Source organism: Euprymna scolopes, chromosome 9, assembly GCF_053919585.1.
Source record: "Euprymna scolopes isolate OS-2025 chromosome 9, ASM5391958v1, whole genome shotgun sequence".
NCBI classification, from domain to species: domain Eukaryota; kingdom Metazoa; phylum Mollusca; class Cephalopoda; order Sepiida; family Sepiolidae; genus Euprymna; species Euprymna scolopes.
In genome coordinates this window covers 41,257,602-41,276,457 of record NC_136490.1, presented here as the reverse complement: position 1 = coordinate 41,276,457, position 18,856 = coordinate 41,257,602, and the positions used below count along the sequence as shown (strand labels likewise).

Genomic DNA, 18,856 nt, shown 5'->3' with positions numbered 1-18,856 from the left:
ACTACTATGAAAATGAATATAACAGCCAGTAAAAAAAAAAAAATGCATACACTGGTTTTCTTTGTATGTGATTTAGCGCGTGATATACGGCATAATCACGTGAACACACAGGTTCCCGTTAGATCACCAGAGTTAAGCGACGTTGAGTCTGATCAATACTAAATGGGTAACCATTTGTTAATATCAAGTGCTGTATGTGGTCGGAGGCTAGAGAGGGATGCCCAAGACACTCCGCATGAAATAATGCACCCCCGTTACCCTCAAACGACCCCGGTAGGTTAAGGGACTCATCCATCCAAGTTTGAGAGTTCTCCGAAGTAGGGAGGATAGGGAGGGTAAATATCAATTATTAATTATTTGACGACATTCGTATGGTTGCTATAATTGCTGGAAAAATAGATGTTTGAACATAAAGGTCAAGTCACACTTATATGTCGAAAAAGGGGTGCAGAAAATTATAAACATTTGCTGCTAGTTTCTTCGGTGTGAGGCTGGCATCTGCGACCAATGAAAAGCGAACCAATCGAAAACTCTGAAATGCGAATGAATAAACAAACATAAATACACTTAGCAAACAATTGAAAGTCAAGTTTTTTTTTTGTTTGTTTGTTTGTTTGTTTTTGCACGACGATTTCCGGATCGTTTTCGTCAGCGGAAAAGACTTTCGGTAAGTTGAATTTTATATCTATACTAGCTAAAGGGGAAAGCGGTTTTGGCCGGGTGCAAAATACGCTTAAATATGATAATTTAATTTGTCCAGATTTCGTATAGATTATTATAAAGTCGTGATTTCAAAAGTAAAAATAAAACGTATTTAAGTGCAATCAGCTAGACTCGAAACCGAAAATAAATCCGTAGCTTTCAAAGCTGGTGATATTACCACTGTACCAAAGTGACACGCGTATGAATTTAAAAATTAAAAGTTTAAAATAAACTAATATAAATGTACAAAATGTATAACGATTTTTTTCAATTTTGACCCATTAAAAACTATTTTAACGAGCCATTATTATTTTAAAGAACCATCAAAAAAGGTCCGTACAAAATCCAATCATTTGAGGCTCTCAGCGCTGCTCTGTAACTTTTACTTTCCGTGGGGATAGAGTTTGAAAATAGACAGACAGACAGACATACAGCTTTTTATATATTAGATAATTATGAAACTGTGGACCTTATTCGCTTGCTCGCATCTTGTCTTACATTTTTTAAAAAAAGGGATGATATATGTGTGTGGGGGGGACGATTAATCGAAATCGGAAATCGGAAAAATCATAACATTTAGAGGTATCGGAATCAGTATCGGAATCGGAAAAATTTGTGCATATTTTCCGATACCAAAAATGATTCTTTTAATTTTCTTTTTTTTTTATTTGAATGTGTTTAAAGCAAAATCTACTTTTAGCGGTAATAATTATAAAATAACAATTATTTATTGGTTTTTAACGACAAACTAAAATATATAGATGATTTATACTAGTGTATTTTTTTTTTCGTTTAGGAAAAATGTCTGGACATTTAGCATGTGTTTTTTTTTTAAGGTAATCATGAAAAATAACGACTCTATATTTAAATATTTAGAGATTGATAAAGAATCAGCATCAGAATCGGTAATTGTATCGGAATCGGAAATTTAGTACGGAATCGGTAATTGTATCGGAATCGTGAAAAATATTGGAATCGTCCCATCACTAAAAATGTGTGTGTGTGTGTGTGTGTGTGTGTAATCCTTTTATATATATATATATATATCACCAGAGTTTATATATATATATATATATATATATATATATATATATATATATATATGTATGTATGTATATTACAATAAAAAATGCGAGCATGAAAATTTATATGGTTAAGCTTAAACATTGAAAAGTAAAGGACTAGTTGTTAAAACTGGAAGAGAAAAGGACAAGATATTCTAGTAAAACATATAAATTTATAACTTAAAACATTACAACATTAAGAATTGATTATATAATGTTATAAATTGAATTTAAAAAAGATATTCTTAATGCTGCAATATTTTCGGTTATAAATTTATTATTTATTTTTTTTACTAGTATATCTTGTCCTTTTCTTTTCCAGTTTTAACAACTAGTCCTTTACTTGTCATGTTTAAGCTTAACCACATTACTTTTCATGCTCGCATTTTTCTATTATAATCCATGATTTTTCCAGGCTTCTAATAAATTCACTTGTTCTAATTGTTTAATTTCAGTCTTATTTTTTGTCCCCATAAACATAACGTACACATATGTAATAACAATGTACGGCACTCGTCTGCTTTCAATAAAATCCCCTAATTATATCCTTTTCATGCCTTCATTCTCTCTGTTTCACTTGTTACTTCTATTTTCGCGACAGCAGTGAATTAATAGCAACATTAGTCGCTGAAGAAAGGTGGTTGCTGTGGAAACTGTCATAAAAAGCGTCGCTCTCCTCCATATATATTTTTACGATTTTGAACACCAGAAAATTCATCATAAGTTTTGTTTTACTGAACGAAAATTGAATTTTTTTCATTACTATATAGCTGAGAAGGTGATCTATAAACTGTAATAATTGTTTGAAATTTAGTCGAAAAATGAGTTGGCGGTGGAGCTTTAAATCAATTCTAAACGACCAAAACTGTCATTTAACCATACATTAAAACACTACGTGTTATATATATATATATATATATATATATATATATATATATATATATATATATATATATATATATATATATATATATATATGATGAAAATGATGGAAATAGTATTCCGACAAAATAGAGAAAATAAAAAGGAACAAACCGTATTATGTGTTCATCAACGTTTCGTCTTTATTTCGAGACTTCCTCTGGAAGAATGAGATTAAGAAACAAAAAATACCAGTACAAAATATTTTCTTAATCTCATTCATCCAGAGGAAGTCTCGAAATAAAGACGAAACGTTGATTAACACATAATACGGTTTGTTCCTTTTTATTTTATATATATATATATATATATATATATATATATATATATATATATATATATATATATTCAAGCAACTATTATGAAATGCAACGGAGACACTTTGCTTTATGGTTCTTTTTGTTTCATTTTTCGATTTCCCGTATAATCTTTTGTTATATTGAAATCAAAAATATTAATAAAAGTTCCATAGTTGTCGCTGTCACGAGCGCTTTCGATTCGTCCACGAATCATCTTCAGGTGTTGAAATAAAAGTGGGAAGGAGCGAAAATGAGAATTAATAGTGAAAACTAAAATATACAGCAAACAGCGATAAGTTAAAATATATAGAGTCGATGAAAAGTCGATTAAAAATATAGGTCGATTAAAATTTCGAGTATTAAAATCAGCAGGTTCGTGGACACTGTTAACAAAATCCGTTCACTACGAACTACGCAAGGCATTTTAGAACGTCACTGCTTTTCTCGAATGCGATATCAGTTATAGTGGATTCAAGGGTTCTAATATATGACGCTTCAAGAATTTTTAATTTTTTAATATTATTTTCATGCTGTATAATTTTTATGTTGTTAACGTGACCTTTCTAAGATTGGAGGGGGTGCAGTTATGGTGTTTTATCAAATGTTTATATATAGAACTGGTATTATTTAGATGCATGGTTATTCGCCGGGACAACGTTGTCGTTGTATGTCCAATGAATGTATCATTTTCGGAGTTACATTCTCCTATAGAGCATTTGAATTCATACATTACATTGTTTCTTCCAACGTTTTATAGCCGTCGATGGTTGTTTCTAATCACAAGGTCTTGTGTTCTAAACTTCTTGTAGTAAATAATAAAGTTAATTTTAGACTTACTGTCGATAGGCGTCAAGTATCTACGTACGATATTTTTAATTGAATTTTCTTCGATTCTGAAGTTAGGTGTCATTTGATTTTGATAAAATATATTAATGGAGTTTGCATTGCTGTGTTCGCTAATATTATTATTAGGGTTTTCAAGGGATTGTAGCATTCGTCTTATTTGTTTATCAACAATGTAATTAGAAAAATAATTATTGATGAGTACTTGTTTAATGTCTTTTTTTTTAATTTCAATGAGTAGTGTTTTTGTGGATAATATCATTTTAGCGCGATTTAATAATTTTTTTATTGTGGCTCTTTGGTACCTTTCTGGGCACTTTAAAATTTCAGGAGGCTGGAGTTTATGCTCGTTGGTTTGTTTTTTTTATATACAGAGGTGTTAAAATTATCATTGGACGTGTCAATAAGGACATCAAGAAATAAAACATTATTATTATTATTATTATTATTATTATTATTATTATTATTATTATTATTATTGTTATTATTATTATTATTATTATTATTATTATTATTATTATTATTATTCAACTCTACTGTAAATTAAAGGGTTGTTGGGGTTTTTTTTAAGTTCCGGTAGTTGGTATATCATTTCATTATTTTAAGCTAAAATAAGAATGTCGTCCACTTAGCGTACATATATAGGGGTCTTTATATTATCATATAAATGTTTTGTTCTCTAAATCAGCCATGTAGAATTCCCTGAGGGTCGGTTCAAGGACTGATCCCATTGCCACTCCATCTATTTGAGTATATATGTTACCATTGGGGTCATAGACAGGTACTTATGTAGTACAGGTCAATAGTAATTTTTTAAATATTCTTTTATTAATTTCAAGTGGGGGAGTGACGGATTATTATAAATATCTACTACAGGTACATTTATGAATAAACTTTCTACATCGAGGGAAGCAATTATCTTGTTTTATGGTTGCATTGATTTTAATATTTGCATTAGTTTGGATGTGGACTTAACGCTATATTTGCTTGGGATATACGGGCTAATAAATTCGTTTAATGTTTTTGTTAGACGATGAATGGGAGAAGAAATTTGGGATAAAATAGGTCGGAGAGGAAAATCATATTTATGTATCTTGACTGTGCCACATAGTAAACCAGGTTTATAGTCTCCACTTATTTTAGGGAGTTGCTAATTACCAATTTGTGCATTATTAGCTGTAATTAGTTTGTTAACTTGCGTTTTAAGTGTATTTGTAGGATTTTTTCTAATTTTCTAAATTTGGTATTATCATATATATATACATATATATATATATATATATATAAAGTGAAAATGTATGTGTGTGTGCGTGTCTGTGTGAATCTGTGTACATTTCCCTACCAAATAACTATGTAAATTTTCGGTCTAGGGACTCGAGATTTGACACAAGGCGCATCTTTTTAATCGGTTTTCGGCCAAAAAATTTGGTTGTCAAGGGGTCAAACTTAAATGATTTGACCTTTGAGAACTCTGACAAATTCCTCCGCCAATTTTGAGTCTAAACACTTAAAATTTAGAATGTAAGTTACTTGGAAATGGATCTAACTTTATAATTTGATTTGAGCCAAAAAATATAAATGTTAAGGGGTCAAAATGTGGTCAAAGTTAAAAAGATTTGACCTCTGCCGTCTCTACCAAATTACTCAGCCAACTTCCAGCCTAAAAATTTGACATTTTACATAAAAGGTAATCAGAGATAGAGCAAGCTTTTTAATCGGCTTGGGTAGAAAATTGTAGCTGCCAAGGGGTCAAAGTTCAAAAGATTTCATCTTTGCGGTCTCCAGCAAGCTACTCATCCAATTTTGGGTCTAAACATTTGAAATTTATACATAACGGGTATTCAGACATGTTGCAAGCATTTTATTCAGTTTTGGGGCGAAAAGTTGAAAGAGTTGACCTTTGCAAATTCTACCAAATTCCTCTGTCAATTTTGGGTGTAAAGACTTGAAATTTAAGATGTAGATAACTTGGACATGGATAAAACTTTGTATTTTGATTTGAGCCCAAAATAATAAATTTTAAGGGGTCAAAATTGATGTCAAATTTTTTAAAAAAATGACCTCTGCGATCTCTATGAAATTACTCAGACAAATTTTGGTCTAAATATCTGAAATCTTACATGGACATTACCTAAAAATATACAAATTTATTTTCTTTTGGAAGGGGACCTCGTTTTAAAATTATATCTACCTCAGTATTTTGTTTAATTTTCTATTCTTGAGCGATTATCGAGACTCCTAAGACGTGAACGTCTCATGTCGGACATTTTTTGTTCAAAAGTAAGACTTGACATATTTTTTTTACTAAATAAACTCTTTAAAATAAGTTGAACCACTAAAAACTTACAAAGCTAAGTAGAAAGTGAACACTTAGAAAAACCAATTTAATTGTTTTAAAACAACAGTAAACAAGTATTTTTTTTTTTTTAATTATGGGATGTGTATTCTCTTTTAAAGATAATATCATCTTTAAAAACGGTCATAAAATGTGTACCTAGCAAAAAAGGATGAGTTTTCCGGGGACTCATTTTCCTAAATTCATTAAAATTATGAACAGCAAATAAATCTATTTTATTCATCTTCACCCTCTTGTCCGTTTAATACTTATTGTTAAAATTTCACAAGAATCGAGAAACTTTAATCTACTTTTATTCCCTTTGATTTTCATTAAATTACTTTAAACTAAATATAACCAGCATTTTAATCACTTGCGCTTAGTAATTTTGGTCAGAAATTCATAATAATCGGTCAATCAGTGTATCACACACACACACACACACACACACACACACACACACACACACACACATATATATATATATATATATATATATATATATATATGCCAGCTCCTTTAATTAACTCGTTTCCTCTCGTTGAGCACTTTCAGTTGAAATAAAAAGTTGGCCAATTTAGCTCTTATGGACAGATCATGATATAATGATTAGATCACTCTGACAGACGTTAAAAAGCATTTAAAAAAATAAATGTTTAAATTTCAACAATACTTCTCGCGGTTAACGGTAGCCGAATGGATTAGGTCCTTGCTAATGAAGCCAGATATGGATTCAGGTGCCGGGTTCGAATCTATCAACTGGTGTTAATCGTGACACCCTGCACTGATGATTCTTTTTTTTTTTTTTACACAGTGATCACCACTTATCAAGGCCCGGGAGCCACTCAGGGATAAGGGTTATTGCAAGTGCATTACGTTAGTGTGGAGATTTGATGAAGTGTTAACTTAAAGGGGCGGTTCATTAGGAACTTGTTAACATTGGACTTGAAGATATCCAAGTTGTAGTCCGGTGGGAAGCAGGCAGACGGAAGGTATTTAATAATTATTATAGGAAATATATATATATATATATATATATATATATATATATATATATATATAATAGAAGAAAATGACACGCGCACATAATGCTAAGAAAGAGAAATGGAAAGCTAGTAGAATGTATATGTGTGTGCGAGAGAGAGAAGGCGAGAAACCTTTTAAATTTAATCTTATTTTATCATTCAAAACTTTGCATATTGTGAAAGCATTCATCAAGTAAATCAAAATAATACGAATCTGTTTCCATAGTCTGATATTATTATTATTATTATTATTATTATTATTATTGTTATTGTTATTGTTATTGTTATTATTATTATTATTATTATTATTATTGTTGTTGTTGTTGTTGTTGTTGTTGTTATTATTATTATTATTATTGTTATTATTATTATTGTTATTATTATTATTATTATTATTGTTATTATTATTATTATTATTATTATTGTTGTTATTGTTATTATTATTATTATTATTATTGTTATTGTTATTATTATTATTATTATTATTATTTCTGTTATTATTATTGTTATTATTATTATTATTATTATTATTGTTATTATTATTGTTATTATTATTATTATTATTATTATTATTGTTATTATTATTATTGTTATTATTATTATTATTGTTATTATTATTATTATTGTTATTATTATTATTATTGTTATTATTATTGTTATTATTATTATTATTATTATTATTGTTATTATTATTGTTATTATTATTATTATTATTATTATTGTTATTATTATTGTTATTATTATTGCTAGTATTATTGTTATTATTATTGTTATTATTATTATTATTATTATTATTGTTATTATTATTATTATTGTTATTATTATTATTATTATTATTGTTATTATTATTGTTATTATTATTGTTATTATCATTGTTATTATTATTGTTATTATTATTGTTATTATTATTATTATTATTATTGTTATTATTATTATTATTGTTATTATTATTATTATTGTTATTATTATTATTGTTATTATTATTATTATTGTTATTATTATTGTTATTATTATTATTATTATTATTATTATTGTTATTATTATTATTATTATTGTTATTATTATTATTATTATTGTTATTATTATTGTTATTATTATTGTTATTATTATTGTTATTATTATTATTATTGTTATTATTATTATTATTGTTATTATTATTATTATTATTATTATTGTTATTATTATTGTTATTATTATTGTTATTATTATTGTTATTATTATTATTATTATTATTATTATTATTATTATTATTATTATTATTAGGAAGTATGATTATTACTTATTATGAAAATACTAAAGAATAATTACAGTACATAATAATGATACAAACAACAGCAATAATAATAATAATAATAATAATAATAATAATAATAATAATAATAATAATAATAATAATAATAATAATAATAATAATAATAATAATAATAATAATACGCGCAGTGGATAGCAAAAGGTATTTGGTACATTAGTCTTCTTCGTATTTCTCCAAAAATATCAAATTAATTTCAATGAAATTTACACTTAAAAGTATTTAACACATTGTCAAATTGCAGTCTTAAGCAGTCATTTGATCTTGTTACAATATTTCAACTAATCAGAGAGCAGCCTCGTGTTCCGTTCTTTACAAGTCAGTTGATAACAGCTTTCAGACCCTGCGCAGAGTTTCTCTTTCTTTATTCTTTTAAAATCTTTAAAAAGAATTGACTAATGATATGCGCCAGCAGAAGTCATGGTAAGGCATAAAGATGGAAAGGGGTACAGGAAAATAGCTTCAGAAACTAACTTTGGGGGTGAATACAGTTGGCGCTGCCGTGAGAAAGTGGAAAAAAAACAATTTGCTTGGAAAAATTAAGGTGTTGTATTATTTTAAAAGCTTTAAAAGAGTCTAAAAACTAATCATTTGTTGTCTACTTTGTAATAAGCACCATATCTTTTCTTATTTTTTTTGTCAGTTTTTTTTTTTTACCGTTTCATCCATTTATTTATTCTTTTTCGTCCTTTTCTCTATTTTTATTTTTATTTCTGTCTTTCTCTCTTTGTTTATTTTTTCTTTTTCTCTTAACGTTTTTATTATTACTCGCTTTTATTTTTTTTATTTTTTTATTTTCCTCACCTTGATTAATTCAATTATTAATGACCTAATCATGAATATTTATTAAATTCCCAGAGATAAATTGAATTACAAGGAAAACACTTTTCCAGCAAAGGACTGACGATTAAAAGTTTATCTAAATGCTAGCAGGCCGCCTGGCGTTACCACATCGTAAAATACGCTTAAATTTGAAATTTTAATTCATAGAGCGTTCGTATTTATTTACTCACTAGGAATAGTCACACAGGTCATCATCAAAGATTTCTCTTTGACAACAACTTGTAGCGTTCTTTGAAGTCTGAGTGTCAACCGGTCTCCCTAGATTTCCAGTGCCATCTACCTCTTTCGATCGCAACAGCCGCTTACCATTGATTTCTCGTTAGCAGCGACCATTGGTCTTCACTGGAATTTGGATGGTAATGAGCCTAACCAATCTCCTAGTTATCTTTGCGCTCATCCAATGGCGGTGTGGCTAGTGCTTTCACTCCTCGGTCTTTTACTCCTCTTCGACCATCACTTATGTAATGGGCTGAAAAGAATATCTGAGAAAGGAGAAGAGACTGGTAAACGGTTGATATATGTTTTATTAACTCACAAAAAATACACGTGCTGTGATTCTCGTATAGTGTTCTAATGGCGGAAGGGCTTCTTCCGACTAAGGGGAATAACCTATGTCATTTTATTACCGCTAGGGGTCTTTGGAAGAGATACAGCCAAAGGGAGAGGGAGGGGGGCAAGGGTAATTTAAAGCTATAAGAACTTATTTGCATATGGCTGTTGCCGTACCCCCCCCCCCACCTCTCTCTCTATTCTTCACGCTACACACCCGTCGGTTATCAATAAAGGCGATTGTTTTTACAGACGAAATAATTTTGTCATTTGTTTGGTAACTCAGCCATATTCCGCACACGTGTTCGGTGTTATTTAAAGTACAAATAGAAGGAAACAAAGGCGACGAATAAAAGCAACTATAAACTTGTACACACTGAAAGACACAGAGTTGGCTTTTATACATACATATCAAGACTCGTTCGCTATCCAACAGATTGACCTTTCGCCAAATGATATGACGTAGCGCTACAACTGCGCAGTAATTTGATAAAGCGAAATGGTACTAATACACTTATTGGTTCGCGCTATTTTTCAATAGTATCTTCAAGTTTATTTAAAGTTTTATGATATCTGTTTTATTAAATTGTAAGGTTAAACAGCAGAATAGGTACAAAACACCTTTACCTCCCCATTTTAAGAATGGCTTTCTTAATAATAACGTTATTATTTAAGCAAGGATCAATGAGTGCTCTAGTACCAGTGAAATTAATTGCATTTATCATTATTATTATTATTATTATTATTATTATTATTATTATTATTATTATTTATTTATTTATTTATTTATTTATTTTGCAGGTAATAAAACAGGAACATGGACGAATTCCAGTATTATAGCCAAAATTCGTTTACAAACTATCCAAAACATTTTTCCAGCAGAGAGATTTTCCTCATCTCCATGGGTTCTTCCACTGCAATTCTCAACATCCTCCTCTTTCTGTTAATATTGATCCACAAACTTCGCTTTTGGATTTCTTACTGGAACTACCTCCTCAGCATGTTATTCTCCGCTACCTGTTTCGCTATAGTCGGGTTGCCTCTTGAGGTGAACACTGTTGATGGAGAAAGGGCTGATCCGAGAACCATGGACAGTTTTTTGTGCAAAATGTGGTACTTTGCATGTGGAACTGTGTTCGATAGTTTTCTTCTAAGTTTGGCTTTAATCAATATTGATCGATCTGTTTCACTCTTCAATCCACAGAAATACGCGTCAAGGTCTTACGAAAACGGCTCCAAACTGGCTCTTGGTTTGATGTGGGCAACTCTCATCTTAATCAATATCTCGCTTGCTTTCAGTTTCGACCAGTACGACCATTTTCTACCCTCGACACCGTGCATTCATTTAATGAAATTTCGTAACGGACTGCTTGACTTGATCTGGGCTGGCATCCACTTCATCTCTTCCGTGACCCTTATAATTGCAATAGCTTTCAAATCCAAGGATTTCCCGCCGAATAAAATTGAAAATAAGGCAACCGGTTGCGTCCTTGCTATTTTGTTATTGGACTTCTTCGTAACCTTTTTCCGTTTCGCGCCCGGAATCGCTTTGTTCGTTGGCTATGGTCAACAAGAACTTACTGATCTCCTGTTCTTAGTGGAATGGTCGAGCCTGTTTCTACCGCCATTGTTTTGGCTGCTCGATTCTAACATAAGAAAATCCATCAAGATTTTATTCTGCCAGAAATGTTGCATGAAACAAAGAAAAAGTGTCGATTTGGTCGAAAAGTCTCTAAAATAAAATAATTTTATTAGTTTGATTATTCAGACTACTAACTTCGTATATTACGTATTATTCTTACAACGTTTCAACCGATGTAACCTCCGCAATGATTTGTGGCGCAAGGAATATAAGCGATAAGTAATAATTAGGGTTAGGACAACAGCATATTCTTTTCATTTTTGTGACTCTCGAGTGTGTATCCGTTGATATCTTATATGCTTTTATATAGAGTGATGTGGTTCTCAGTTGATTAACCGTGTCTAACTGTGTTGAATATATACTCGAGAGTCAAAACAATGAAAAGAATATGCTGTTGTCATAGCCCCAGTAATAATCAGTTATAGGTGACAATCTTCTTGGGCTTGAAGGTTCAATCCTCAGTATGGGCAATATTAAGAATGCACTTACGAAGTAGTTCAAACTTCTACAGTTATCCCCATGTATTTTATATACAGGACTCCGTTTGAGATTCCGTGTATATTTCTGTGTTTGACAGAAAAATTCCCGAGTTCGACTAGACACAAACGAAGAAGTCGGAGGTTACAACGTCCGAAACGTTGTGAAAACAACATCCAATATTAGAACAGTAGCCCGAACAATTAAAATACTACAAGTTTATCAATCCTCAACATAAAAAATACGAAACTAAAACTATAGAATCTGTTGGAACTGAAATAGGAGAGGGTGTACAAGCCGAAAAATACATTTCTTTGTGGTAAATAAAAATCACGTTTTCAAAAAATGTTTTATAATTTTTACATCCTGATATTGATAATGATTATAATGATGTCAGTGTCTAAATCAAAGATACACACACACGCGCGCGCGCACACAGGCACACACACACACACATATAATAAAATCTTGATATTGAATATTTATTCAATAAAAATTTGTAAATGGAAAATTTATTCAAATTTTCCAAAAAACAGACAAACTTATAAACCTATGCATACACATGTACATAAACATGTACATAAACATATACAAACTTTTTATTATTCCACAAGGAATACAAATAAAACAAGAAATACCTTATTCCATGGAGTTTCACAGAATGCAATTCTTCTTATCAGAGGGAAGAGGTTTGCAAAATATACAATAAATCTTGCAGGTTAATGCATTAAAAGAAACAAATAATATGAAGTTTATCATATTTGCATCAAAAAGTCATTTTACAGTTTCAGACAGTTTGAAGCGGATTGAAGAAGCAAGAAACGGAAAAATGGAGAAAGAGGGTTAAAATCCAATGGAAAAGATGGTAAAATACAGAACAGGAAAAATCCGATATATATATATATATATATATATATATATATATATATATATATATATATATATATATATATATACTAGCAGTTCAGCCCGGCTTTGCTCGGGCCCAATGTACTGCTCATAACTTTATGTGCATATGTATATATTAAAAAGTGTGAATATGTATGGTAATGCCTTTCTATATAATAGGCTTTCTTAACTATTATAGAGAAAAGTTGGTAGAAACCGCACGAGTCTAATATTTTTTAACTTTGGACCCAATTTTGAGCCCTTAGCATTTATTGTTTTGGGCTCAAATCAAATTTTGTCCCATATCCAAGTAACCTACATCTAAAATTTCAAGTTTTTGGACCAAAAATTGACGAAGGAGTTTGGTAGAGTCTGATCGCTTGGCAGCCAGATTTTCGCCTGAAAACTGATTAAAAAGCTTGCCGCATGTCTGAATACCCTTTATGTCAAATTTCAAATGTTTAAACCGAAAATTGGCTGAGTAGTTTCCTAGAGACTGCAAAGGTCAAATCTTTTGAACTTTGACTCCTTGGCAGCCAAATTTTCGGTCAAAAACCGATTAAAAAGCTTGCCCAAGTCTGAATACACTTTATGTATACATTTAAAATGTTTAGACCAAAAATTGGCTGAGTAATTTTGCAGAAACCGCAGGGGGCAATTTTTTTTTTACTTTGACCCCAATTTTGAACCCTTGTTTTGGGCTCAAATCAAATTAAAATGTTTGATCCATATCAAAGTAACCTACATCTAAATTTCAAGTGTTTAGACCCAAAATATACGGAAAAGTTTGGCAGAGTTTTTAAAGGTCAAATCGTTGAACTTTGACCCCTTGACATCCTTATTTCTGGCCGAAAACCTATTAAAACGATTTTCCCAAATCTTAATACCCCTTATATCAAATCTCGAGTCTGTAGACTGAAAATTGACAGAGTAGTTTGGTAGGGAAATATACATACACACAAACAGAGACAATTTCATTTATATATATATATATATATATATATATATATATATATATATATATATATATATATATATATATATATATATATATATATATATATATATATATATATATAATCGGCTATTGGTCAACACCTAGTGGATAAAAGGGACTGTGGTTTGGCATTCTCTCCTGTGTGGTTTTCTGTTTTGCACAGAGGACGCACTAAGTTCGACCTGTTTATTCTCAAGGCGCTTGCCATCAGTTTTAATCCCCCCCCCTACTTTGTGTAAGCAGAGAAATATTCGGTTATAGTTGCAACTATTGGGGGGGGCACATTCTGTTTAGGTCTTTTTTGTGCTTTTTTCCGTTCCTATCCCTTTCGCTTACTAGAATTTTTCTCTCTCTCTATATATATATTTTTTTTCTTCTTACATATATCCTTGAAAGAATAGTCTGACGAAAAGCGCCTCGGGTTTTTATTATATTTTCTGATTATCTTTTAATCGACTTATTTATTTTACTCAATAATTATGATATATAATTTTCTCGTTATTTTTTTTTCTTTACCTCGTTTTGTTATTTTATTCGTATTTTAATCAATTAAATATCTGAAATGGTCCATTTCTTCTGCTTCAATATGCATATATATATGTGTGTGTGTGTGTGTGCGCGCGCGTGTGTGCTTTACAGAAAACGATTCAGTAGTTTATTATTAGTAGTAGTATTAGTAATAGTAATTAATATATTCTATTTTTGGCGCTTTTTGTATAATTCATCATTGATCTGGGGGTGTGGGTTGGGTAATCCCATTTTACTAAGAGAACTGTTCATTTCTTCACCCAAGAATTTAGGACGCATAAACCAATGCAATTTTGATGAACTTTAAATATAAAATGGAAATACGTGAAAAAAAAAATGCTACTACTTTTTTTTCGACTATTTTTTTCTTAAAAAATGTTAACTTTTTTTAAGATATAATGTTAAACACTAGAAAAATAAGGGCAAATGCGACGATAGATGTAGAGGAATTGTAATTTTTATTAAACAAAAATTTTTATTGTAAAAAAAAAAAATTTAATAAAAAAATTAGTAGTCGAAAAAAATGTACTTGCATTGCAGTTTTCTGCTATACCTTTGCAACAATCGTTGCATTTCCTTCCTTATTTATATATTTTCTTTTCTTTTTTTTCTTTTTTTTTTTTTGTTATTAACGTTATAAAATTTTGTTTTGTAATGTTTTATTCTTTGGTTTTAACGGTTACCAAAAAAAGTACTTGCATCTTTCTCTTCTTACAAGTTGTACGGGTTTCAGCGTCTTTAATTCTCGTATGAAAGAAATGGACGAATCTCTTCGTAACATAGAGTTACCTCCCTCAGATTAATGACGAATTATGCAAAAAAAAAAAAGTCCTTTCTCTTTTTTTTTCTTTTTTTTTTCTTTTTTACGTCAATTCAGTATTGGACTTGAGAGACACCATTTTGTTACCGTTCGGGATCATTTGAAAAATGGAATTTTTTAAGTAATTTACTAAAACGATGAAAATTTGAATTTCTTAAAGTGTTTTCTGTAAATTTTAGTTATATTTATCCCCTTTTTTTCACCATAATAGGTACACATTTCCAAAGATTAGAATTTTATTTAGTGCATTTATCGGTGAATGTCATTTCAATAATCACCGGTTTTTGTTCAGAATTCCCTCTATATTTAAAAAGAAAATAATAAAATATGTATGATATAAGTATCTGTGATGAAACAAAAATATCATATTCCAAAAATCACTTAAATAAAGTTATAAAACTCATTTTAAACGATTAATGGAAACACGTAGGCATCACAATATATATATAAAGTCAGTATGAATTATCGTTGAGTTCCCCCCCCCCATTTGTTTGAGTTTTTTTATGCAAAATGGTGGGCGACAGCTATTCTTCGGAAACTTCTAAAATTTTATTTTCTTATCAAAAAATGATTCTACTTGATAAGTTTACGCGATTTTTTAAAATATATTTTTGTTTCGTCCCGGGTACTTACATCATACGGATTTTTTCTTTTATATATATATTTTTGTAATATAGGTGGAATTCCTGACAAGAGTCGAAACATCAATAATTTTATTTCAAAGCTTATGATTCTAATCTTATGCAATAGGGTAACTGTTGCTTCTGCTTTAAATCTATTTTGTAAATAGTTAAATAACAAGTCGACTATCACGAAATTCATTAAATTTGATTCATAAATTTTAATACTGAGAATATATAATATTGATAAATAAATATTGATCATGTCTATGACAAATATCGCCTATAAAATTATTTACTTACAGTGATTAGTTACTATATCTTTAAAAAAAAAAAAAAAAAAAAAGTGCAAAAAATAGAGTTATCTCCCCTAGACAAATATTTTGTTTGTCGAAAATTAATATATGAGTGAGAAAACCATTTAGGGTAATAGTGATCACTACAAATTTAACTCAAACCTTGTATGTATTATCTATATATTAATACGCTTGTATAATGGGTGTTCATTTTTGCTTTAATGTGTCATAAAAAAATCATCATCATCGCAAACATTAATTAATGAGAAAGGAATTACTTCCCTTTATAGTAAGGCTTTATTAATTAAAACTCATTAAAATCATTCCCTCTCCAAAATGTTTTTATTACCATTATTACCTACTCATATGTCACGTAGAAATTAGTACAAATTCCAACACATTTCAGGTGAAAACATTATTACCTACTCATATGCCACGTAGAAATTAGTACAAATTCCAACACATTTCAGGTGAAAACATTATTACCTACTCATATGTCACGTAGAAATTAGTACAAATTCCAACACATTTCAGGTGAAAACATTATTACCTACTCATATGTCACGTAGAAATTAGTACAAATTCCAACACATTTCACGTGAAAACATTATTACCTACGTAAGTGTTATATCGAAATAAGAAAAAATATATATTATGGATCTTTTAAAACTCCGCATTTCAGGTGAAAACATTATTATCTACTTATATGTAATGTTGAAATTCCAACGCATTCTAGGCGAAAATATTATTACCTACTTAAGTGTCATGTCGAAATAAGTAAAATTTTACAGTGCTTTTCGTTGATTAGTGATCTTCTAAACCTACACATTTCAGGTGAAAACATTATTACCTACTTACATGTCATATTGAAATAGTGCCTAAATAAATGTCATGTCAAAATAAGTAAAATCATATAGTGCTTTCGTTGATTAGGGATCGTCTAAACCTACGCATTTCAGGTGAAAACATTATTACCTACTTACATGTCCTGTTGAAATAATTAAAATCATGTGGTGCTTTTGTTGAATAGGGTTCTTTAAACCTGTGCATTTCAGGTGAAAACTATATTCTCTATTAGCTTCGTGATTTAGTTACGTCTTTAACGGTATATATTGCAACCTCATTGTAATTGTTTGATTATGTGATGAAAAGTTTCTTACTGATGTGTGTTTTTCAAATTTTTAACTACCGTGGAATTTCCATGGATTCTGCTAGTAGAAATTAGTATATATTTATATAAGTATATTCTAAAACTCTACTATTATATAAAAGATATTCTGTGTGTGTGTGTGTGTGTGTGTGTGTGTGTGTGTGTGTGTGTGTGTGTGTGTGTGTGTGTGTGTGTGTGTGTCGGAGAGAGAGAGAGAGGGGAAGGGAAGGAGTTCCTCATGGACTCTGAAACGTCTGGGCAGAGTTTTTCTTTAAATTTCACTCAAGTGTCTTGGATAGATTTGTGATTGGAATCCTCCTATAAGTATTGAATATCGATAATCGAAAACATCCAAATAAATAAGGAAGTTCGATTTTGACTAAAGCTAACACTTTCTAAGGCCTAACACCACATCTGCATTTGAGAAATTTTATAATCGCACGAGCAGAACGGCCCGGCATATAAAATTAACAGTAGAATCTTTGATAAGGCAGAGGCGTGTACGAAATGAATGTTTCTGTTTAAAGCACAATTGAACCATCATACTTGACTTTTGTATTTTATAGTTTAATTCGAGCCATTATATAAAAATAATTTCATAAAATCAACAGGATGTTCTCTACAGTCCAGTATAGACTACAATATATATATATATATATATATATATATATATATATATATATATATATATATATATATATATATATATATATATACTAGCAAAAGTACCCGTTGTTGACTGGGTTCAAAAACAGCCTACAGAAAATGGACTCTGATTTATGAAAGTATGATAGGTTATGAAAAGGAAGGGTTGTAAAGAGATAGCTTCGAGTTTGGGGGTATCAAAACCAAAGCAAAATATGATTAAAGTAAAAATAAAATAAATAAACCCCATAATTTTATTATACCATATCTGTTCACACTGAAACAATTATTTTATGTTACGCAGATAGATATGAAAAGTCTTTATTAATGTTTGTGCCTATTTCCATTCTATGGAGGCCAGGCGCGAACGCAGACCCCACAATTTTATTATACCATCCCTATTTAAGTTAAAACATACTTATCAAAGTATTATTATGTACATCTATATCAAAAGCACTTGTAAACTTTCTTTTTAATTTTTAATTTTTTTATTTCCATACTTTGTGGACCAGGCGCGAACGCAGGCCCCACAATTTTAATGAATCATCATTATGCCAGATCAAACATACCCATTCCTGTGTCTCGATACATCTTCTATCATTATATGTAATCAGTTTTCTATAATAGTCAACCATATAGGAGCCTATTCGTGACCAGACACACACACAGATGTTCAGCTTTATTTTATATATATATATATATATATATATATATATATATATATATATATATATATATATATATATATATATATATATATATATATATAAGGGTTAGTATAAATATAGATATATATATAAGGGTTAATATATATATATATATATATATATATATATATATATTAACCCTTATATATATATCTATATTTATACTAACCCTTATATATATATATATATATATATA

At 29.6% G+C, this 18,856-nt stretch overlaps 1 protein-coding gene across 1 annotated transcript; it reads left to right on the top strand.

Annotated features, from left to right (window-relative positions):
• The first annotated feature begins 436 nt into the window (after positions 1–436).
• LOC145284522 (uncharacterized) lies at positions 437–12,355 on the top strand. The gene is made up of 2 exons (XM_080133410.1): positions 437–667; positions 10,692–12,355. Exon 2 carries the CDS (start codon positions 10,708–10,710, stop codon positions 11,629–11,631), a length of 924 nt encoding a protein of 307 aa, XP_079989536.1. The 5' UTR covers positions 437–667; positions 10,692–10,707; the 3' UTR covers positions 11,632–12,355.
• The last annotated feature ends 6,501 nt before the right edge of the window (positions 12,356–18,856 follow it).